This window comes from Suncus etruscus, chromosome 4 (genome assembly GCF_024139225.1).
Source record: "Suncus etruscus isolate mSunEtr1 chromosome 4, mSunEtr1.pri.cur, whole genome shotgun sequence".
Taxonomy (NCBI): domain Eukaryota; kingdom Metazoa; phylum Chordata; class Mammalia; order Eulipotyphla; family Soricidae; genus Suncus; species Suncus etruscus.
This window is the reverse complement of record NC_064851.1, coordinates 95,326,692-95,351,248: the sequence shown is the minus strand read 5'-3', so window position 1 is coordinate 95,351,248 and position 24,557 is coordinate 95,326,692. Positions and strand designations below refer to the sequence as shown.

Below are 24,557 nucleotides of genomic sequence, written 5' to 3'. Positions count from 1 at the left end.
GGGCTGCTCACTCAGCTGGCTTTGTTCTGCATACCTGGTGGACATCCTTGGAGATTCAGTGACTTTTAGTTCTCCTGATGTTAAGGAGAAGATAGTTAAGCCCAGCCATCTGTTTCTATTAGTTGTCATTTCCAAAGTGAAAGCACAACTGGACATAATGAAGTGGGCTCCCGCCAACATCATATATCAAAAGACTAACTTTGAATGTGCTTTCTTCTCAGCATGTCTCTGCTGTGGAGAGCTTTTAGAATTCTTCTCTTGTGCCAGCTCTTTGTCTTGTTCTCATTTGTTCTTTCAAATGGGGACTAAAGGATTTTGTGAGCATGTGTATCTACAATCAGGTGCTAAAAGCATCCTATTTCCTGCCACTTAGCTGCTTTCTTTTTTTATGTCATTATCGTTGTGAAAATAAAGAGAACTGGAGGAGAAACAAGTATGGGGATATTCATCACAGATTGGACATCTACGTAAAGGGAAGAAGCAGAATACTCATATGTAAAAAGTTTTCTTCTTGTTATTTTTGTAAATGTCACCTCTTAATACATTTATATACTATGGGTCTCTTTTCTATATACCTGATTTAATCAAGTCACAACAATCCTTTATTAGATAACTTCACCCAACCACATACACTTTCTCCATAAAATATCTCCTTTATGGCCTCTTTGTTAATAGTACTTCTTTGCTAGTCTGAATGTTGTCACTTCAGTATTGATTCTTTAGAAACAAAATCTCTTGGTTGCCTTGAATCAACAAAAGATGAAAAATAAATTAGTCTTTCCCCTTATATTTTTGAGATATAAATATAAGGTTTATTGTAAAATTATCATACCATGAGTGTCTTTGTAAATGCAAAATTGTCTAATTCTGTGAAAGAGACATTATGAGAAAAGTAGAAAATACATATGTTGAGGATCAGACTTAGCTTTCCCTAAATATGCTAATCATTAAAAATAAAGCTTATTATCTTTTCTCTTCAGTGACCACAAGAGGGGGCAATTTTACCAGTAGGTTACAAGACAGACATGAGCTGGCTATTTTATGAAGACAATGTCAAAAATGTTGTTAGGAAATGCTGTTATCTCTGTTAACATGTGATGGACAGGAGATTTACATATATACTTATATATACATATATATGTAGGCACTTGTTTTATAAGTTGGTGATTTATTTAGTCTTTAGTTTTTACATGTAATATTTTATGGCCCCACCCATTTGCTTTGTTTAGGAATTGAAAGGTGTTCTTATTTATTTACTTAGACTAGCCTGAAACCTAAGGGACCACCACATTTCTATAAAAATTTCCATTTAGTTTACAAAAAATGTTTGTGAACTATTGATGGATTAACTCATTTATTTCCTAGATTCTTTTTTTCTTTTTGGGGTATACCTGGTGATGCTCAGGTATACTCCTGATACTCCTGGCTCTGAACTTATAAATCTCTCCTGGTGGTGCTTTGGAACCCTATGGGAAATTCTACAAGGATAAAAAGCTGGCTGGCCCTATGCAGGGTAAGCTACTTACTCGCTGTACTATTGCTCTGGTTGTTATTTTCTAGACCCTTACTGTGTTCTGCTCCAGATTGGGTCCTGGATAGCAGTGTTCAAGAGATAATACTTTCTAGTAGTTTTATCCTGCAAGAGGTTGCTATATTTTCAATTGTAAAAGAGTTTTAAGCAAAAGCAGAAGTTGCAAAATCAAGTAAATGTGGTTCTTTAAAGGGCTAAAAAATAAGCAGGTGACACCTTTTAGCTTAGTCCCTGTACAATCCTACAGAACATAGCCAGAGATTAATAGTGTCCAAAATACAAAAAAGCTTTTTGTGACAATAATATGATTTTATTCAGAGACAGGGAAGGAAATTACAGTTTTATCTTTGTAAGACAGCAGTTGGTAAAGACAGATTATTTTATTGTCACCATCAAAGTGATAATTATTTGGGCCTGACTGATAGTACAGTGAGAAAGACACTTGTCTTGCATGTAGTTGATCCAGGTTCAATCTCTGGTATCTGATTGGAAGTACGAGCATCACCAGGAGTAGTTTTGGAGTGCAAAACCAAAAGTAACTCCTGAATATTACTGGCTGTGGACACAAACCAAAATAAATAAATAATATTAAAATAAATAAACTCATTCAGTAAAAAAATCAATTAAAATCAAAGTCACAAATGTTATAAATATTTACTAAAACAGGAATATACTAACAATCTACCATACTTTAATTTGAATTTGAACACAAGTCATGAGAAGTAAAAAAGCATATCCTTCTAACCTCTAACTTGTCAAATTTGACAAGAATTTGGCATCTTTCTGAGCTGTTAATTGTCTGTCTCCTTAGATATGTTTGAAGAGTAATTTTAAATAGCTTGAAAGAAAGCTTGGGTTTCCTGTGGTTGGAGAAATAGCTCAAAGACATGAGCATATGCTATGCACGCATGCAATCTTGTTGGGTCCCCAGCACCACATGCTTTCCTGAGCTCTGCCAGGAGCAGTCCTTAGCACAGAGCTAGCTAGGATCTGCCCCTAAGCATGGATGGCTGTGGCCCATAAAATGAAAATACATATGCACACTTCAAAAATAAAAGAGAGAAAGAAAGAAAGAAAGAAAGAAAGAAAGAAAGAAAGAGAGAGAAAGAAAGAAAGAAAGAAAGAAAGAAAGAAAGAAAGAAAGAAAGAAAGAAAGAAAGAAAGAAAGAAAGAAAGAAAGAAAGAAAGAAAGAAAGAAAGAAAGAAAGAAAGAAAGAAAGGTTTTCAAATAGCAGGTATAGCCAGAACAGTCAATTAAAAAGAATACTAAATAGATATATTGGTGACACACAGATGAAAAGGTGACAAGTACGTAGGGAGAGAAAAAGGAAGGAATGAAGGACAGAAAGAAATTATGGTATCTACTAGGATCAGAATTCAAAATTGTTATGGCCCTTCTCTTTTGTTTGTTTGTTATTGTTGCAGGCTTCATAAGAAAAGTCAAACAAATGAGGGATCCAACTGTATACAAAAATAAAATCAAACAAAAATAACAGAAAATTATTAGTTATGGAGCAGTGAATAATTTCCCATGGTTTGTTTTTCAAATAAAAGTGCCTATAAATCAATTGTGACTTTTATCCCAAGGTAGCTTAATTTGGGAAAATTCAGGACAAGTTTTCAGTTGTGTGAGTTATTAGGTGCATCATGGAACTAAAAGTTTAAGCATCTAAAATTCATATTCTGGTATTTTTTTCAAATTTTAGTCTTGTTGCCTATTTTTTTGGTGCTCAGCTTACTCCTGACTCCTTGCTCAGTGATCACTCTTGATGGGCTCAGCTCTAGCCACACCTACTATTTCTTTGTTATTTTATTTTATTTTATTTTTAGTTCCCAAGAAATGCTCAGAATCTAGGGTTCACTCCTAGTGACACTCAGTCAGCTGGATCTGGCATTTTCCTGCCTATACCCTAAAGGGTATAGAACTGGAGAAACTCTGGGCCAAGATTATACTTGCAGTCCTTGGAGGCCATGCATTACAGGGTATTTAACCTCTCTTCTGTGTTATTTCCCTAATTTCTCTAGGATAACATTAAAAAATACCCTTTCACATCTTTTCCCAGATGCTTAAAATATTTAATATTATATTCAAATATACTGCAGTTCTATAATGACTGGAGCCAGAGAGTTAGTAAGACAAATAAGTTGCTTGCCTTGCATGCCATTTAAATTGATTCCTGGGGCCCCACTGGTAATGATCTTTGAGCACAGAGCCAGGAGTAGGCCCTGAGCACTGTCAGGTGTGGCCAGAAAACAAAAATACTAGCTACTCAGACATGGGAACATTTTGCAGAGGACAACTTTATAAAGCAAACTACTTATAAGAAAAGAAAATAGAAGTTAAGAAATCACAACTTTTTTAAATTCTAGATTTGCAATATTTCTGATCACAGATATTGCCTACTTTTCTTTTACTAATCTCATCTCACATCTCAAGGGAAGTTAACTCTGGTTCTCAGTTTCTTACTGTTAAGAGGGCATTCCATGACTAAGAGGAAAGTCTAAGATTCAGCAAGAGAAGGAACCAAGTCTAGAGAAATTTTAGAAATATTTATATTAAGAACCCAGCAGCAATTTATTGCTTCCAGAGAATAATGTAAAAGACCACATAGAGGTGAAAAGAAAAGACTTAAGGTTATCAGAGAACGCTGCATGCTTGGCTGGCAAGGGGCACAGAGCAATGAGCCCTGCCATGAAGACAGCTCAAAGACAAAGTTTTTTTCTTCCAGGACTTCTGGCTGCCTTTTCTTGAACAAATAGATGAAAGCATGTTCCAGTGGCTGCCCACTAAAATAAAGGCCATGTATCAGGGCAAACTAGATGGAACAGAGTCTCAGCTTGCTGTCTGGTGAGGAGCTACCTTTGGGAGGACTGTTGCCTGCAGAGAAGGAGGTGCTGAGTCCACTGCATGACAGGGAGCAGAGCCATGGCTAGACTGTCCAAGAGCTGCAGCTGGCCTTCTGTGCCCAGGATATTTCAAATGTCCATAAGTCACACAATGCATATATATTAGTGTTGGTGCTTGGATATGGGTATTTTTGAGAAAATTGTAACCTTCCACTTATTGCAATCCTAAAATACTATGTGATTTTTATTTGGATATAGGACCTTTGAGTTTTAATTAAAGAGAAATATCCTTCTATGAGGGAATTTAATGCAGTTAATTTAATACACATGTTACATTATTATCTAATATACTTTATTGGATGATGAAATTTAATTAATGCTGAATATACACATGATTTATTATCATCAATGTTTCTTCAGTTAAAAAAAAGGACAGAATCTGAGGTCGGAGTAGTGGCACAAGCAGTAAGGCATCTGCTTTACTGGTGCTAGACATACTGTGGTTCAATCCCCTGGCATCCCCTATGGTCCCCCAAGCCAAGAGTAATTTCTGAGTGCATAGCCAGGAGTAACCCCTGAACAGCACTGGGTGTGGCTCAAAAAACAAAAACAAAAAAAAACAAAACAAAAAAAGAAAGAAAAGAAAGAAAGAAAGAAAAAGAGGGGCCAGAGCGGTGGTGCTAGAGGTAAGGTGTCTGCCTTGCTGGCTCTAGCCTATAGGATGTACCAGGGTTGTGTCCCTGGCGTCCCGTTTGGTCACCCCAAGCCAGGAGCGATTTCTGAGCGCATAGCCAGGAGTAACCCCCGAGTGTCAAAGGTTGTGGGCCAAAAACAAAAACAAAAACAAAAAAAAAAAAGAAAGAAAGAAAGAAAAAGAAAAGAATAAAGGCATAATAAAAATAAAAATAAGGTCAATATGCTTAGCTTGCATGTGTGACTAATCCAGGTTCAAAGTCCACTATCACATAGGGTCTTCTTGAGCACTACCAACAGTGATCACTGAGCAAAAAGCCAGGACCATATCTGGGTGTGGTCCATACCTCCTCCTCCAAGTTATTTACAAAAATGAAGAGATAACTAAAGTTAAAATAAGGCACAAGGGTGGTATCCTCATGCAAGCAATATTCTTTGAGTAGGAACATACTGACTGTGCATGCAGAATTAAAACTAGGTGAGTACTTAGAAGTCAGCCAAGGAGGTTTCCTTAGAAGGTTCCAAACCACTTGCTCTTGACCTTTGATTCTCCAGAAATGTGAGTTAATAGATATCTGTCGGTCAAGTGCACAAATCTATTGTTATTTGTTATTACTGCCCCAGGCGACTAATCTTTGGGGGCAAGGGTCTGCACCTCATCCTGCTAAGATCTCCCGTAGTCAGACATGGTGTGTGTGTGTTTTTTTTTGTTTTTTTTTTTTGTTTTTTTTTTTTTTGGCATGCTCAGCAGAGGGCAGTGGTGGCCTATGAGTCTGCATGTCCATCCCAGGGTCAGGCTGTGGCTACTCTTGAGAGAACTACAGGGCCACAGACAAAATATCAAGGTTCAGACTTTTCCATTGATATGGAAGTAGTAGTAAAGGGGAAAATGTCAACTTTTCATTAAAGTGTTGATATAAATACTAATCACATTGGATTCTAGAAAAATAAATGTGACAGTATTCAAAAAAAATCTGAGACAAAAATTGGAAAAGCCTAATCTCACTCACTCAAATTCAATAATTTGTGGCTACCAGGTAAGGATTTCTGCTCACAGCACTTGTACTCTCTCTGATGCCCCCTAAGGGTTTCTGCTTTCCAGATTTCCTGAGAACTCTTGCTGCTGAGGTTGCTCTATCTAAACCGAATACAGGATTGGGTCATACAGACTTCAAGAAAATGTGAATCTTCCAGTTGCCATAATTAGGTCATTAGCAGCACAATTATGGTACTTGCTGCAGGGTGAAAGATGGAGGGCAGAGGGCACATAATATCTGTTGGGCAAAACATTGCCTTAAACCTAAATAAACTTGGAGGCAAGAAAGCCTTTGAGACAAAGGAGCCATATTTGCATTGAGATGCAGAATTCCAGGCTCACAGTACCAAAGGCTCTCAGAAAACACAGGAGGATTAACCCCCAGGGGAAGAGGCTCCACCCCTGCAACAAAGGACACCTGATGAATATCAAAAGATTGTTGGGTTACACCTTATTTTACCTAAAACAGTTTATCCCTGGTTTCTTTATCTGTTTGTTTGCAACTTGGTTTCACCCAAAACAAAGACTGCCCCACTCAGGGTGATCTCTGTACTCAATAAAAATAGTAGTTCTGGCTCCAGATTATACGTGTTTCACCTTCAGCCTGGTCTGGATTGTTGCTTGTGCGACCCTGATTCAGACCTGATTCACACCTGGGCTTGGAGTTACGGTGCCTGGGGTGATTTTACAAAAGTTAACATCAGCTTCAAGCTCTCCCCCTTGGGAAGCTAGCAATGAGGATGAAAAGGGAAGTGTGGGAAAAGTGTAAACTTTGCAAAGCTAAAAACAGAAACAAAAACAAAACGAAACAAAATAAAAAACCCCAACAACTTTGCAAAGGTTCCTCTTTGTCCTGTGGCTTGAGATGTGGACTCTTTTTCTTTAAAAAATAGGCCAGAGGGGCTGGAGAGATAGCATGGAGGTAAGGCGTTTGCCTTTCATGCAGAAGGACGGTGGTTTGAATCCCGGCATCCCATATGGTCCCCTGAGCCTGCCCGGAGCGATTTCTGAGCACAGAGCCAGGAGTAACCCCTGAGCACTGCCAGGTGTGACCAAAAACCAAAAACAAAAACAAAAAATAGGCCAGATATGTGGCGCAAGCGGTGTGGTGTTTGCCTTAAGCGCGCTAGCCTTGGACGGACAGCAGTTCGATCCCCCGGCATCCCTTTATTAGTGTCCACCTCTTTCCAGCAATGTACCCAGTTACCTCTTTCCTGCCTTAGGGTACATTTGTCTAAGCTGTGTTTTCTCTTGAGAATGTATCTCTTTTGATCTCTCTTCTTCCTTTCCAGTATTGCAGAATAAACATGCTACTTCACTATTTATCTCCTGAAACTCTTTTTTTGTAAGGTAAAAGTAACATAACTGGAAAGACTGGATAAGATTTAGATTTGACTTTCAATTCCTGCAAAGAGCAATTATTTACTCCGGAGTGGGTTCTTTGACTTCCCCCAAAACTGCCAGTGTCATATCCTCCACAGACAACACAGACAACAAAACTCTAGTATTCTTCATGAGGTTATTGGCGATGAAAACTAAGCTATTTGGACAAGCTGATGGCTTTGTGACTGCATTGCTGGAAACAAACAAAAACCAGGCAGATGAGTTCCCTTCCGTGCTTACATTTAATTAAACTACCTATGAAAAGGGAAGTCAACAACTAGTTATACCAGCCCCCACTGCTGTAGTTCATGGAACTTAAAGGTCACGTTTTGTAACCAGAATTCTGTAATTTTCTATGCTTATACCTGCTTTTCGTATTTAACCCTTTTTGTCCTAAATAGGAACTTTATACCAACCCTAAGCTCATGTGCGACCTTAGAATGTCTCAGCGGATGTTATGCCCTTATAAGGAACTTGTGCTACCTTAGAATGTCTCAGCGGATGTTATGTGTCGGAGCAGCATCTGGACTACCGAGCCTTTCACCTAAGAGCAATTTTTTTCAATTTCAGTAAAGTAAGAATTTTTTCACTTTCACTTATCAAAACTAAGGCAGACATTTTAAATCTTTTTTACTCTAAAGCATTGAAAGTCATGTGTTCTAGGACCTGCCTATGGATAAACATACATAAACATGCCTGATACTAATATGATACATGGTGAAACAGGCAGGTAGTTAAGTCTCTTCTCTGACCCCAGTAAATCCTTGGGATACAATAAAGACAAAATAAGATTTGAAGAAGTTAGTTTGTCTCTAGCCTTAAAGCATTTTTGTTTGATAACTGGCTCAGAGAAAGCTGGACACCACACAGGAGAGAAGCACCAGCAGGAGCAAAGGGTTGTTATAATAAGGACATAAAAGAAGAGGACCATCAAAAGTTCCAAATTCTTCTCCTTTACAGTGGACTCTTATTTAAGTTGAAAACTCCAAGTGGGATCAGCTAGGGAGAAAAGCTATAAAACCAACTTGTAAAGGCAAGCAGAATGTCTCCTGTCTCCCCATTCTGGGAGGTGGCCCATATATCCACCTGAGATGTGTACTTTCAGCTCTCTCTTTAACTCTTGATCACTGTAGAAGTCCACATTCTCTTTTGAATGCAATACTCTCTCTTCCCCTCTCACTTCTTCCTTATAATCTCTGCATAAAAGGCATTTTACTTCACTTTCTCCTCTAGATACTCTTTTCTGCGAGGGCAAGGTAACAGATCCAAAGAACCAGAGGACCATCTAGGACCGACTTTCCTGCAAAGAGCAATTCGTTTTCCAGCCTGCATTCATGATTCCCCCAGAAATTGGGTGACAGAGATCATCTCTCATGCCATATAGATCAAGAGGACTTTTCTTTTTTTTTTTTTTTGGTTTGTAGGCCACACCCGTTTTACGCTCAGGGGTTACTCCTGGCTATGAGCTCAGAAATCACCCCTGGCTTGGGGGGACCATATGGGACGCCGGGGGATCGAACCCCGGTCCGTCCTACGCTAGCGCTTGCAAGGTAGACACCTTACCTCTAGCGCCACCTTCCCGGCCCCAAGAGGACTTCTTTAGGTGCTACTTAATAGCTTCCTCATGGACAGATGAGAATGTGGTTTGTACCACGCAGGGACATGTGGCAGGCTTCTTTTTTTTGGGGGGGGGGGAATGGGGACAATCAGCATTTTAGGGGTCACTCCTGGCTCTCCATTCAGAGATCCCACCTGGTGGGCTTGAAGGAGCATTTGGGATGCTGGAGATCAAACCCAGATCAGTTCAGCATGGGAAGCACCCTATTATAGCAGAATTCTGTAAGTCTTAGATTTTCCCAGGCACTTCTTGGGTGACAGAGATGGGTAGAGACTGTAGTAGCAGACTCTTTCCTTGAGGTTTCCATCTTCCCTTCTCCTTACTTTGCTTAACATACCTGCAACGATGCAAAACATCAACCCAAAGCATAGTATTCAGCAAATACATAATGGTCTGCCAGTAAATGGACCTTACTAGATGTCACCATAGGTCCCTAGACAAAGGACTCCATGAGTATTTCCAGAGTTTTAGATTAGCATCAATCCACTTGGGGACATAGTACAAAGGACTGGGGCACATGTTTTACTTTGGAACTGTGTGGTATTTCAGGAGAGCAGCCAGTAGGAGGCCATCAGTTGATTAGGGTATAACATCTACCACCCTCAAAGCAGTTCATAACTTACCCACCTAGCTATAAAGAACTGAATTATAAAACTATTCTATGAGAAGTCTGCATTTGCATTAGGTTAATAAAGAAATCTAAGGGCTTGTGTTCAAAATACATATGAACTTTACTTTTCCAGTCTTTGCCATGCAATATTAGCTAATTGAAAGATCAAGTTGATTTCCAAAAAATATGTGCAATTTTAAAGACCCTTGATGTACATCACTTTGGATAAAATTTTATTTGACTAAATGTCTTTAATATGAGTTTCCTTTTATTCTAATTCTCTGGACAATTATGATTCATAATAAAAAGGCTTCTATTTAAAATTTTTGCAAAAGTGTTTTAACTGCTGTTTAAATTTTTGTTAAACAGATGCTTATTATTTAAATAAAGATGAATGGCTGCATTCGAGAAAATCCTGTCCACTGTTTCCCTGTCTCAACCAAGATATCTAAAGATTTTAGGTTACACAACAGTTAACTCTCTCACTATGATCATGAGTTTCACAGGGTGTCTTGTAAAAATGAAGCTACCCAAGTCTTTTACTTTGCCTCATTTGCTGCTTTCAGTGAAAACCACACCAAGTCAAAATGCTTAACCAACTCTCTCTCTCTCTCTCTCTCCTCCTCTCCCCTCCTCTCTCTCTCTCTTCCCCACCTTTCTCCTGAGTGTGTATGGCAACTCTGGTTGCTTTTTTGATTTACTTCTGACTTCACAATCTCTCATTCAACATATTATGATTAAAACAAAATTGTTGATTAGTTCAAAGTTAACGAATTTGTTAGTTGCAGTAATTTCAGCCATATTAATATGAAGGTGTTCCTTTGAATTTTGAGACAAATTTGCTTGGTTCTAAAATTTTCTTGAGTGGCATATCTTATGTAATTAACCTTTGTAGGATTATGTTTGGGTGATATTGTTTTTGAGATTATAATAGACTAATTATCTATCTAGATGACTTTTTTTTTAGTGTTGTTGTTTTTTGTAGATAAAGATGTACTGGTATCATTGTGAAATAAAATAAAACACTAGAAAATACTCAAGTCTATGTGTATAGACTTTTTTCCCTCAGGAGTTGTAAGAAAACAATGAAGGAAGGTAATGACAACGACTCAGAGTGAAGTCTATACATTAAAACTCATATCTTTAACAAGTTTTTTGTGCATAAGTAAGTGCTTCTGGTTTCCCCCTTTTCTATATGAACTAAGCACCTCAAACTCAACCTCTTCAGACTAAGTCAGTTGAATCTCAATTCAACTTTTTTTTTTTTTGGTTTTTGGGCCACACCTGGTGATGCTCAGGGGTTAATCCTGGCTATGCGCTCAGAAGTAGCTCCTGGCTGGGGGGACCATATGGGACACCAGGGGATCGAACCGCGGTCCGTCCTAGGCTAGCGCTGGCAAGGCAGGCACCTTACCTCTAGCGCCACCGCCCAGCCCCTCAATTAAACTTTTTTCACAAAATTGTCCCAGTTACTCAGAACAGAAATTCAGGAATCTATTCATTAGTTTCTTCCTTAGCCCCTATATACTATCTATTCATAACCCATTAGTTTCTCCATTAATCATATCCGTCCTCTTTATTTCAATACTTGTCTTATTTCAGACCTTCATTACTCTGTATATCAATCATTCCTAAGGAATCCTGATTCCTTACTAATCTTCTTTCCTTTAATATTTTTCCCTTCCCTTCTAATCCTTTTTTTCATGCTAATAACAATTGTAATTTTTCAAAAATACATTTTTGATGATGCTTTTCTGCCTTAATAAACTATAGAACTCATTTACCAATATAGAAAAAAGGTCTTGACTGCTTATTCTGCCCACAACCATTTTCTTAATTTCTTTTTCTGACATATCCATTTTCCTATTGTTTTATTCATGCTCTATTTTCCAATCCTCTATGGGTGCTTACCTCTAGTACAGGACATATTTAATCAGCTATGGCTGGTTATTATACCCAACCATAGATGGTTGTTATACGTTTTGTTGTTTATTAACCTTTTGACCAGGATCACCTATTCTCCTTTCAGCTACACAACAAATATTAATTCATCTTCTATAAAAAATAAGATGACATTATTGAATTTTTCAAGTTCAAATGTTCTTTATAAAATCTTCCTTGATTTCTTTTTGATTTCCTCTTATAATATGTTCTATAGAGTTTTATTATTCTTAAAAGTTCCCTTGTTTTCTTTTATCTAATTGTTAAATGACTAGAGGTAAAAAGATTGTGTCCTATTAATATGAAAAATTCTATAACAAAATATTGAAGTTAAAGTGCTGAAGACTGGGTTTTAACCTAATAAATAATTATCATAAGAAAATAAACAAATTATTCTGCTTTAAAAATCACACTCTGTCCACATCTCCATCTATATTTTTATAAGAATTGTTATTAAGAATAGATATTAAGAATAACATATTTATCATAAAAAAGCATATTTTTGAAATAAATACTTCTTCATATTTTTAATTCACTGAATACTTTTTGAAACAACACTTGAGCACAATGGGTACAAAAGTCTCATTCCCTGTTCTCATGATGTGCTGTGGGGTATTGTTTAAGAAGTAGGAAGACTAGGCAGGAGACAGTAAAAAAAAGGTGCTTTGAACTTGAAAGAAACAGAGCAGAGCTTTAATACTTACAGCTGTCCTCTTCTTCAGTTATACATTTCACAACATAACAGGCGTAGATGAACCCTGCCAGCTGAAACAAAACAAAGATGCTTTAGAGATGAGGCAAAAGCAACAGTCCCAGACCTCATGGGGAGTGACTTTTCAAAGGCCAGCAGCTTACAGCTAAAGTCAATGTTCCAAAAAAGGTTCATCAACTTAGATCTTGACCTCAGTGTGTATTCCTTATGTAAGTGATGTCTAGTTGCTGTATAACTAAATGTGCTATTACTTTCCCTTTAATCAGTTTTTACAAGTAAAATGCTCTGAAACAAATTATTTTAGGTATAAAAATTCTAACTTCATTAATGAATTAACATTTGCAGTTGTACCAATTAATTTTCTGTTAATTTTTTATTATCCCAGAGTGCAAGATTATAAAATTAGACTGACTAAAAGGACAAAATTTGAGAAAAATATAGGAAGGAATTTTATGGTATATTGCATGGACTCTTTTTAAGAAAAACTCATGACTTTAGCAGGCATATTTAGCATGCCATGATACAGAGAAGCAACAGAATAAATGAGAAAAATATCAATGTGGGGTGGGAGTGGTGACATGGAGTGGGAAGGCATCTGCCTTGACGGTGCTAGTGTAGGACAGACTGTGGTTCGATCCCCCAGCATCCTATATGATCCCCCAAGCCAGGAGCGATTTCTGAGCACATAGCCAGGAGTAAAGCCTGAGCATCACTGGGTGAGGTCCCACACCAAAAAAGTGGAAAAAAAAAAAAGAAAAATAGTAATGCCTCAGAATGAAACAAAAATTATACAACATCCTTCCTACATTTGTAAGTAGTACAGACGTAAATAATACCTCATGAAGTACCTAACTACCTTAGCTATACTTAAGAAAATATATTTTAAAACTGGAATTTTTTTCATGTATTAGTATGTTGGATATTTTATGTGAAAAATAGTTTAACCCAGGGGTCTCAAACTCAATTTACCTGGGGGGCCACAGGAGGCAAAGTCGGGATGAGGCAGGACTGCATAAGGGATTTCACTTACTGAATATTCGCAATAAAATGTCGCATTAGTAAGAAAAAAATTCACAAAAAATAGCATTAAACATTTGCATACCCTGAACGGAACTGCTCGGGGTATGCGAATGTTTAATGCGATTTTTTTTCTTACTAATGCGATTTTTATTGCGATTATTTGGTAAGCAAATAATTGCGAATACTGCTATATTTGAAGGCCTGCTGCAGGCCACAAAATGTTGTATGGAGGGCCACAAACGGTCCGCGGGTCACGAGTTTGAGACCCCTGGTTTAACCCAAATATGTACAGAAAAGTTAATTTTCTAACAAAAAGAGCTTCTCTATGCCCAGGAAATTCTCACTAAAATTGGTAGCTATAAAAGAATATAGCATTAGTTTCTTTCCTTCCAGACTGAGTGTTTGTCAATTTCTTCATAACAGTATAAAATCTATTTCATTGAATTATGACTACCTACAGAAGGAAGCAAACTAACATACTTTCTTGTTTAGTGGAAAATAACATGCCAAATATCTGGATTGGGGGAATTCTTTAAGGTAAATTTTCATAATAGTGCAGATGAATTTTTACATAGATTATACATTATAGCTTATACAAGCAATGACCCCACCTGATAGTATATGATATGGGAAAATAATATGTGTAAGACTGCTCTCTCCAATCAGAAAGCTAAGGTACATGATAAAAAGGAGCCACTATGATAAGCCTAAGGAAATAATTTTTATTTATTTGCTTTCAGCCACACCCAGCTTTGCTTAGGGGTTACTCCTGGCTCTGCACTCAGAAATAGCTCCTGGAAGGCTTGGGTGGACCATATGGATGCCAGGTACTGAATACGGTTACATCTGGGATGGCCGTGTGTAAGGCAAATGCCCTGCTGCTGTTTTATCACTCCAGCCCCATGAAATAATTATTATTAACTGTTAATAAACATCTGTAAGATATGAAAATCTCTAAATCAAAGCATATACTAAGATTGGTATATTAAGATGTATTTAATAAACACAAAACTGTCTGGAGACCAAGACCGGTCCAGGAAAATACATTTTAAGAAATATTTAATTTGGGGTTGAAGGAAAGAGCATTCTTCGGGAAATTCTAATTCTCCTCCAAAGAATAGGCAAAGGATAAAATTGTGGTAACTCAGGTACAGTAGCTATGGCTATATAGTTAGGAGAAGGCAAGGATAAAGAAGATCAGGAAGCACACTTTAAGATATTTGTTTTCAGGTGGGGTAAAAAAAAAAAAAGATATTTGTTTTCAGATTCCCATTCTCCTACCCCAATGAACAATAAAAGGCACAATATAGAAGCTATGAGAATACTGTATTCACAGTTGGCTTCTTTTCTTTAAATATATTAAAAAATTAAAATCTTGTTTTTCTTTGTAAATTGTGTTTTTTTATTGTTACTATTTTTGGGTAACATCTAGTAATGCAGTAAATAGGGGGAGACTTATAGCAATACAGGCCTACATTAGAAAATAAGAAAAAGATAAAATCAACAAACAAAAAGAACACTTTAATATATTGGAAAAAAATCAACAAAGTAACCCAACCATGAGCAGCAGAAAAGAAATAATAAAAACCAGAGAAAAGTCAACAATATAGAAACAAAGAAAACAATACAAAGAATCAATCAGACCAGGAGCTGTATTGTTTGTTTGTTTTTTAAGAATAAACAAGATAGACAAAATATTGGCAGTCTCACAAGGGAAAAAATGAGAAAATAATCAAATAAATCAGATCAGAAATGAAAGGGAAGATATTATAACAGAATCCCAAGAAATCCAAGACATCATGAGCACTTATTATGAACAACTGTATTCAATTAAGCTAAAGAAACTAGAAGAAATTGATGGACCTCTGGAAAAACATCATCTACCAATACTAAATAAAGAAAAGTAAAAGACTAAACAGGCCAATTAAGGAATTTGAAACAGTAATTAAGAAACTTCCTAAGATAAAAGTCTAGGACCAGATGGGTTTATAGGTGAATTTTTACAAATATTCAGAGAAGACTTACTACTACTGATCCTTAGACTCTTCCAATATATTGAAGAGATGGGAATCCTCTCTAATACCTTCCATGAAGCTAACATCATGCTCATTTGCAAAGCTGATAGAGATACTACTTAGAAAGAAAACTATAGACCAATATCATTGATGAACATTGATGCAAAAATCCTTAACAAAAGCTTAACAAATCAAATCCAATAACACATCGTAAGATTATACATCATGACCAATTGGGTTTAATCTCAGGGATGCAAGAATGGTTGAATCAATCAACATCATACACCATATCAGTAAAAAGGAAGAATTAAAAACTACATGATCATATTAAGTGATGCAGAGATAGTATTAGACAAAATACAACACCCATTAATGATGAAATCCCTCAGCAAAGTAGGTGTGGAAGAAACCTTCCTCAAGATAATAAGAGCTACCTATAACAAGCCCAGAGCCAACATTATTCTTAATGGTGAAAAATTGAAGGCATTTCCACTAAGATCAGGTATCAGGCAAAGATGTTCACTGTCCCACACTTATTCAACATAGTATTAGAAGTTCTAGCAATACCAATCAGACAAAAGAATGAAATCAAAGGAATCAAAATTGGAAAAGAGGAAGTAAAACTATCTCTATTTACATAAGACAGGATAATATTCATCAAAAACCCTAAAGCTTCCACAGAAAAGTCCCTGGAAACAATAAACCAATATAGTAAAGTGGTTGGCTACAAAGTCATTATGCAAAAGACAAGTGTCTTTTCTGGGGCAGGAGAGATAGAACATTGGTAGGGCATTTGTCTTGCATGTGGTTGACTCAAGATAAACCCGGGTTCGTTTCTCAGCATCCCATATGGTCTCCTTACCCAGGAGCTATTTCTGAGTGCAGATCAGGGAGTAACCCCTGAGCGTCACCAGGTGTGGCCCCCCCAAAAAAAGATCAACTAACTTTTCTTTATATAAATATATAAAATATATTATATATATGATACATTATATATAAATAAATATATAAAATTATGACTCAGAGGAGAAAGAGATTAATAGTCTATTCCATTTAAAATAGTGTCCAAATTTATCAAGTACTTAGGAATCAACCTAACAAGAGAAGTAAGAGACCTATACCATGAAAATGACAAAACACGTAAGAACTAAATTAAAGACCTAAAAAAATGAAAGAACATTTCATATTCATGGGTTGAAAAAATCAATATTATTAAGATGACCATCTCAATGCAATTGAGACAACATTCTTTAAGAACTTAGAACAATCAATTATAAAGTTTTGGAACTATAAAAAGTCTAGGATAGCCAAATTAATAAAAATATACACAGATACAAATATTTTAGTAATTTGTCAAACAGTTCTTATGAGGCACAATTTTCTGAAGTGAGAATATAATCACTTCTGGATTAGCATACATTGTATGTACCTTATATTTAAAAATATGTGAATAGACAGAAATGAAATTGACAGACTAAAGAGTATTAACAAATAAGTACATAAATAATTTCTCGTGACTGTATGATTGTTTTACTAATAATTATTTTATTTGTTGCCATGATCCAGAAATACATAAGAAATTATTTTGACTTTTAGTAGTAATTTCAATATTGAGTCTATAATAATTTATGTAAAAACTGAGCAACATAAAACCCTCCCACTTCTATTGTAACCAAGTATTCTTAGGGCCAAATTGTTCAAGTCTAAGATAAATGGAGATTACTTGACTCTGAATTAAAAATTTTAACACTTATGGGGCCAGTGCTGTAGCGTAAGGGGTAAGGAGTCTACCTTGCCCGCGCTAGCCTAGGACGGACTGCGATTCGATCCCCCTGCATCCAGTATGGTCCTGTAAGCCAGGAGCTTTTGAGTGTATAGCTAGGAGGAACCCCTGAGCATCACCAGCTATGGCCCAAAAACAAACAAACAAAAAAATCCTAACACATATCAAATGTGATCTTTTTTAAAATCAGTTCATGATCATGTGTATTTGTGTAAATGTTATTGTACATTTATGTGTGCATATGTATAATTAGACAGAATTCAGAAAGTAGTATTTAAACTAAGTAATTTTTATGTATAGTCAAGAATGACAATTTAGAGGATAATAATTTATGCTGCTAGAGAAAAAAGACACTTTGAACATGTATTTTCTTTTGCAGGTGAGACCACATCAATTATTTAGACGTCAGAAGTTCCATTTATTTGGTAAGAGTTTTAATTTCATTTTTCTAGATTAAAGTCAAGACAATGAAAAGAGGATTTTGTATACATGGAAATATTGCTCTTATCCCAAAATGTTTGGTTTATGATTCTTCATTCATATCTACTTTACCAATAATTAATAAAGGGACCACATGATGAAATAAAAAACCAAAAGAAAGAAACGAACAAACAAAAAACCCAACCAGAACTACTCATAGTTGGGCTTGGGTTGGTCCATCTTATGTCACTGGAAAGCTGAGAACAGAGAGGCACACAAATGCCCAGACGTGCCCCCTAGTGTCCCTTCCCTCTGCATGCCAAAATCATCCAGCCATGGAACCCCACAGGGACAGCACTCAGAGGAGGCTTTGAGGCCAGTGACTTGCCAGAAGCTGGGCACAGGAAGAAAAAAAAAAGAAAAAGAAGAAACTGGGAGAAAGACATCTAATTTGAAACCATAGCATGATTGGAACAAAGACAGATTCTCTGACCAATGGGTCACAATAGAATATCCAGTGACATGCACCCAAGTATATGGTCAACTAATCTTTTACTAATGAGTCAAAATTTTGAAATGGAATAAAGACAGTCCCTCTCAACAAATGCTGTGGAACAATTGGATAAAACATGGTGTAAGAAGCTAAAGATTTATTCATACCTCACACCTTACACAAAAGTCAACTCAAAATATATTAAAGATCTTGAAATCAGACCTGAATCTATGAAGTTCATTGAGGAAAACATGAGTAGAACACTCAGAGACTTAGACCTCATAGAAGTCTTCCATGATAGGATGCCAATGGCAAGAGCAATAGCATCAAACCTGAATAAATGGGACATCAAACTAAAAAGTATCTATATGGCAAAAGAAACAGGTGAAAATTAGAAGACAGCTAACTTAATGGGAGAAAAATTTTGTACTCAACAAATCAGATAAAGTTTTGATATCTAGGGTATACAACATAGTCCCAAAGGTTAACTCCACAAAACCTAAAAAAAACCCACAAAAAATGAAGACAAGAAATGAATACTCACTTCTCTGAGGAAGATCAACAGACACATCAATAAATGTTTCTCATTACTTGTCATTGGAAAAATACAAATCAAGAGAACAATGAGATATCATCTTACACCAGTGAGGATGGCACATATCAAAAATACGGGAAAAATCTCATTTGGCAGGAATATGTTGAGAAAGGAACTCCCATCCACTATTGGTAGAAATTCTGCCTAGTTGAACCCCTATGAAAAAGAGTATGGAGGGTTCTCAGTAAACTTATAATTTAGCTGCCTTGCATGCTGCTGACCTAGGATGGATTGTGGTTTGATCCCCCAGTGTCTCATATGGTCCAAGCCAGGAGCTATTTCTGAGTGCATAGCCAGGAGTAACCTCTGAGCATCACTGTGTGTGGCCCAAAAACCAAAACCAAAACCAAAAAAATTAAGCTGCCCTATGACCCACTATTTCTTCTTTTAGGTAAATATTTCCCAGGAAAAAAAAAACATTCACCCAAAATGATGTATGCACACTGCTATTCATTGCAGTACTCAGTACAATATCTAAGACTTGGAATCAATTTAGATGTCCAACAACAGATGAGTGGAATACTACATAGCTATAAGGAATGATGCAATCATGCAATTTGCATCAACATGGATGGAACTAGAAGATATTATGCCAAATGAAGTAAGCCAGAAAAAAAGGATAAATACAGAATGACATCACTTATATGTGGTATTTAAAAAAAACTGCATGAAGAAACACAATAGTCTAAATGATATTGACTTGAACACCATTCGCTCCAGAGTATAGTGAGAAGGAAAGAAACTGAGTAGAAAAGAAAAAAAAAAAAAAAAAACACCAAAAACTTCTATTCTTTTTTTCTGTGGCCATGAAGAAAGACTTTAGTTTTAGAAAACTTAGTATGCCCAGAGCCTGTAGTTGGTCTTATTATGGCAAGATGCTTCATAGGTAGGGACACCTGTTTTTGAGGCCAAAGGTTTATTTTGCTATGTCTAGACAAAAAACTGCCACCCCTTGTTTTTCTTTTAGAGTCCCTGCCTTTTTCACAGAACTTTGAGACACTCATTACTTTGTTTTGTTTTATATTTCTGCATTTTTCTATAAAATTAAGAAGGGGTAGAAAGGTCTGGGGGCCAGGAGCCAAGTAGACTTAGGTGAATTGATGGAGATAAAAAAGGACAGACCTAAATATTCAAGCTAAAGTCAACAACAGTGGAATCAGAGACCCAAACTCTAACAATCTAAACTTAAACTGGGCCTGTTATACTGGCAGGCCAGGACACAAAGAGTGGTATTATAGGATGCACTCTGGAAATATTGGTGGAGGGAGGTTGACATTGGTGGTGGGACTGACCCTGACACATTGTATGTCTGAAATTCAACTATGAAGGACTTTGTAAATCACAATGCTTTCAATAAAATACTTTTTAGACAAAGGACAGAACTAAATATCCAAAATATCTTGCTAAATTTCATTACAAAAGCATGCTGATTAAAGACCTTTAACTTTTTAATTAGTCACCTCTAAAAACAAATTAAATTTTGTTTTCCTCAAATTGTTAAAGATTATAAATTTGTGGGGCCAGGAAGGTGGCGCTAGAGGTAAGGTGTCTGCCTTGCAAGCGCTAGCGTAGGACGGACCGCGGTTCTATCCCCTGGCGTCCCATATGGTCCCACCAAGCCAGGAGCGATTTCTAAGCGCATAGCCAGGAGTAACCCCTGAGCATCAAATGGGTGTGGCCCAAAAACCAAAAAAAAAAAAATTATAAATTTGTTTGTCATAATCTTATATCTCTATATTACCTACCCTTCTATTTGAACTTTTATATACTTTTAGCAACTTACAAAATTTGCCTACAAATTAATGCTTTTAAGTACTTTCAAACAATTTTGGATGTTTCCTATAATTTGCAACTCTCCTAATTGATGCTTTAGCTACAAAAATGAACTAGTTATAACAGGGGTTTTCAAGCATGGCATCACTGACATTTTGGATTGAGAAATTTTGTGATCTGTTGTGCATTTATAGGCTTTTTAACTAGTGTTATCTACATCAAGACAATTGAGGCAATCAAAATACCTCCAGAAATTGCCATAAGAGCAAAATAGCTTTTGGCTAGAGACATTGTTTTAGATACAGGAAATTGGTAATCTTATAGCTGATATACAAATACAATTGTAATTTGAAGTAGATTAAGATAAGTGTCAAGAGGAAGGAAGAAAATTGAATATGTACTTAGAGACAAACAGTAAACTGGGTGCTTTCAAGCATTAGCTCATTAATCCTCATAACTACCACAAGAAGAATCTAATTTGTACTTTTGTAGAGAAGAGGTAAATGGGCTTTGCTATTTAAAAGTGAGTTCATTGAGTAGGAGAAATATGAATTGTATTTAGAATGAGCTAATGGCTTCATCTGATAAGAGTTTGAAACTCTACACTAGAGCAATGAAAATGAAAGCAGTGATGACAGATTAGAGCTTAATCGAAGAGCTTTGAATGCATACCAAATTGCAAGTCTATGTAATTTTTTACACAATTCATGCCAGGAACAACCCAACTTCTATTGAAAGTCTATAAATTTTTCCATGCAATACAAATTAATTTTAATGTGATACTTTCTAGCTTCATCTTTCACCATTCTCTGTCTCAGAATTGTTATTAGTTGTAAGTTGTTGGTCATTTGCAGATGTATAAAAAGTTTGCTTTCTTTTTTTATTCTTTATTAGCTCTTTCTAACAACAATATATGGTAATGTCCTAAACTGTCTTTCCTATCTAATTACCTTTATTCCTTTGAGAATTTCTAAGTCATTCTTTAAGACTTCATTAAGGGGTTACCCTTTCCAAGAATTGGCAATCCATTCCCAGGTTGGGTGTAGGTTTGCACTTTGGAGACAGACATTAAGAGATAAGAGGCCTGCTGAGTGGTTAAAGAGGGTAAACAGTTTAAAGCAGAACCCAGAAAGCTCTCAAAGGTGTAAATTTTTTTCAGGTAGTAGTAAGGACCCTTGCCCAAAACAGGGAGCAGTGACCCATGTAGTTATAATGAGATCAAAGTAACTGAAATGTAAACAAAACAATTTTATTTACTCCTTATTTAGGGAATAGAATAGTAATGATAAAAATTATAAGTAATTATACATGAACCATGCAATTATACATGGAAACCAGCATAGAAAAAATATATTATAAATAAAAGATCTATATGCTTCTGTAACTCTACTTCTTGAAATCTATATAAAACCCAAGACATTAACTTGAAAATATGAATACACACCTTTATTTATTGCAGCATATCCAATAGCCTGGATATGGAAATAATGTAATGTATACTATTATATAATTAAAGAAATTATAAAATATATACACAATGTAAGTGTAAGGCTATCCATTTCTAAGAAAATATAAACTTTTCAATTAGCTGCAACTTGGATGGAACCCAAGAATAAGTTATTTGAAATAAGTAAGAAGAAGTATAACAAATGTGGGATTATCTCATTTATTTTTGTGGCATACAAAGAAACAGAAAAATATAAAATTATGATAAATTGTTGGCAATTTACTTTTAAAACATACTATTAAGCAGTGTGGAAAGTTAAGGTAATGAAGAGGCAGACTAAATATGACAAAGGAAGAGTGGTGGAGAACTTTTTATTGGTGGTGAAAATACATTACTTTTGTTTTCTTTCTTTTTTTTTTTTTTTCATTTGGGTCACATCTAGTAGTGCTCATGTTTACTCCTGGCTCTGTGCTCACACACTACTTCTGGCAGGGTTTGGGGAACCACATGGAGTGCTGGGAATGGAACCAGAGTTGGCCACCTACAAGCTAAGTGTATTACCTTTTTATTATCTATCCAGACCACATTACATTAACATTGTTTATAAAAATTATGTCTGTTTATAAAATAGTAACCATTTTATCTAAAATAAATTACTGAAAAGGAATAAAACCCATGCCAGGTTTTACTTAGGAAAGGACCACATGTTCACGAGCTTGCGTCTAGTGAAAAGGAAGTTCTGCATTCACCCCTACCTCACCAATGATTTGTGTACCGTGGCGGAAGTCCCGCCTTCACTCCCACCTCACCAATGATCCGCATTATCGTGGCGGAAGTCCTACCTCACCAATGATTTGTGCTATTGTGGCGGAAGTCCCGCCTTTACCCCTACCTCACCAATGATTTGTGTTATCATAGTGGAAGCCCAGCCCTCAAGGAAGTGGCATCATTCTACTTCCTTCCCCTCCCATTTCCCATCTTATATAAGGGGGAGCCAGCAGAAGCACGAGGTCTCTCTGCCTTTGCTCTGTTGGGAGGAGGCTGTAGACCCTGGTATACCAGAATAAAAGAATCCACCTGAGCATTTGCTTGAGTTGTTCTCCCTTCAATTCTCCGCGTCGGAGCAGAATTTGGAAACCTCGAACCGTACAATACAAACAAAATAAAAACCACATTGCAGGCAATTTCATTTATGTTATAAATCTTTTTTTAGTTATATTTAAAATTTTCAAAAATACTTAAAGCTATATTTGTTTTATTAAGTAAAAAGACACATTTTTATTTAGAGTCCTTAGACTAACATAGATATCCACAATAGTTTTTGATGTTAATATAATACAGAATTATTTTCAACACTTCTGAGACTAATAGCAGAGATGGGCTAGAGCAAACACTCATTTTAAAATTGCAATAATCTCAATTTTATATACATTTTAGTTTCATTTAAATTAATCACATTTTATAGTTTTATAATTCAGATGACATAAGTCCATACCTTTTTATAACAGAAATGTTAACTGAAGATATTATGCCCTCATAATACACTGTTTTAAGTTGCAAATGATTTTATCTGCTCGTTTGTGTCATATTCTATTCATATAGTTCAAGATCACGTCAGTAAAAGATTCTAACATGATTACATCAGTGCTATTAATGAAGGCCTTTTATATGAAAATTTAAATGTGCATCGTGTGTCATCTCTGTTGTCTGAGCAGATTATTCTCATCCCATACTGTTCCTCTGGTTGGATTTTTAGGAATCACATCGCCAATATTCTTTGCTAGGACTACAAATTGCCCTGGTGAAGTTGTGAATTTGTGACAATTCATGGAGATTGCCTTTAGGGTTATTGTGAATGTTCACAGCCTACTGAGTCAGAAAAGCTTTCCAGGAAATAAGAAACATATCTTAATGCCAGCCTTTAGGTATTGTGCTGCATCATCAAGCATAACTGTATTTAACACTTTTTTTTTAAAAGATTAAATAAAAGTAGGTATACATGCAACTTACATTATCTATTTGAGGCTGTGAAATGGACTGAACCAAATGCCAGTGTTGGATTAACCAATAATTCCTATTATAAATTGGGAGACTTTTGAAATCAGACTAACCAAAAAGTTAGCTGAATTCAAATGAATAATACATTTTTAAAGTTGACAGAGTAGGAGATGCTTAGGCCAGGTGAAAGACATGAATAATATTCAATGTCATCATGGTTAATAATTTTATCAAAATTTAAATATCAGTTTTATCTGATATCTGAACAATTGAGAGCTGTAATTGAAATATTCTATAGTAATACCAGTGAGAAGGTTGATTTAAGGAATGACTGATCTATTGCAATAGAGCTATCAAATAATGAGTTGTTTTTGAGGTAAAGGTTAAAATATAATTCCTTAGGAAATCAATTCATTAAAAAGAATTGGCATTAGGGCTGGAGTGGTGGCGCAGTGGTAGGGAATTTGCCTTGCATGCGGCTGACCTAGGATGGACCGCAGTTTGATCCCCTGGCATCCCATATGGTCCTCCAAGCCAGGTGTGATTTCTGAGTGCATAGCCAGGTGTAGCTCCTGAACTGTCACTGGGTGTTGGCCAGAAAAAAAAATAATAATAAAAAGAATTGTGTTATGTTGTCTACCT

The 24,557-nt window shown here is 36.1% G+C and overlaps 1 protein-coding gene across 2 annotated transcripts in view; it reads right to left on the bottom strand.

Moving 5' to 3' along the window:
- The window catches only part of NKAIN2 (sodium/potassium transporting ATPase interacting 2), a 1,155,126-nt gene that overhangs the window by 27,934 nt on the left and 1,102,635 nt on the right, over positions 1-24,557 (bottom strand). For both annotated transcript variants that reach the window (XM_049771147.1, XM_049771146.1), the window contains exon 5: positions 12,364-12,424. In XM_049771147.1, the coding sequence (XP_049627104.1) occupies positions 12,364-12,424 (61 nt within the window). The remainder of the gene's footprint in view (positions 1-12,363; positions 12,425-24,557) is intronic.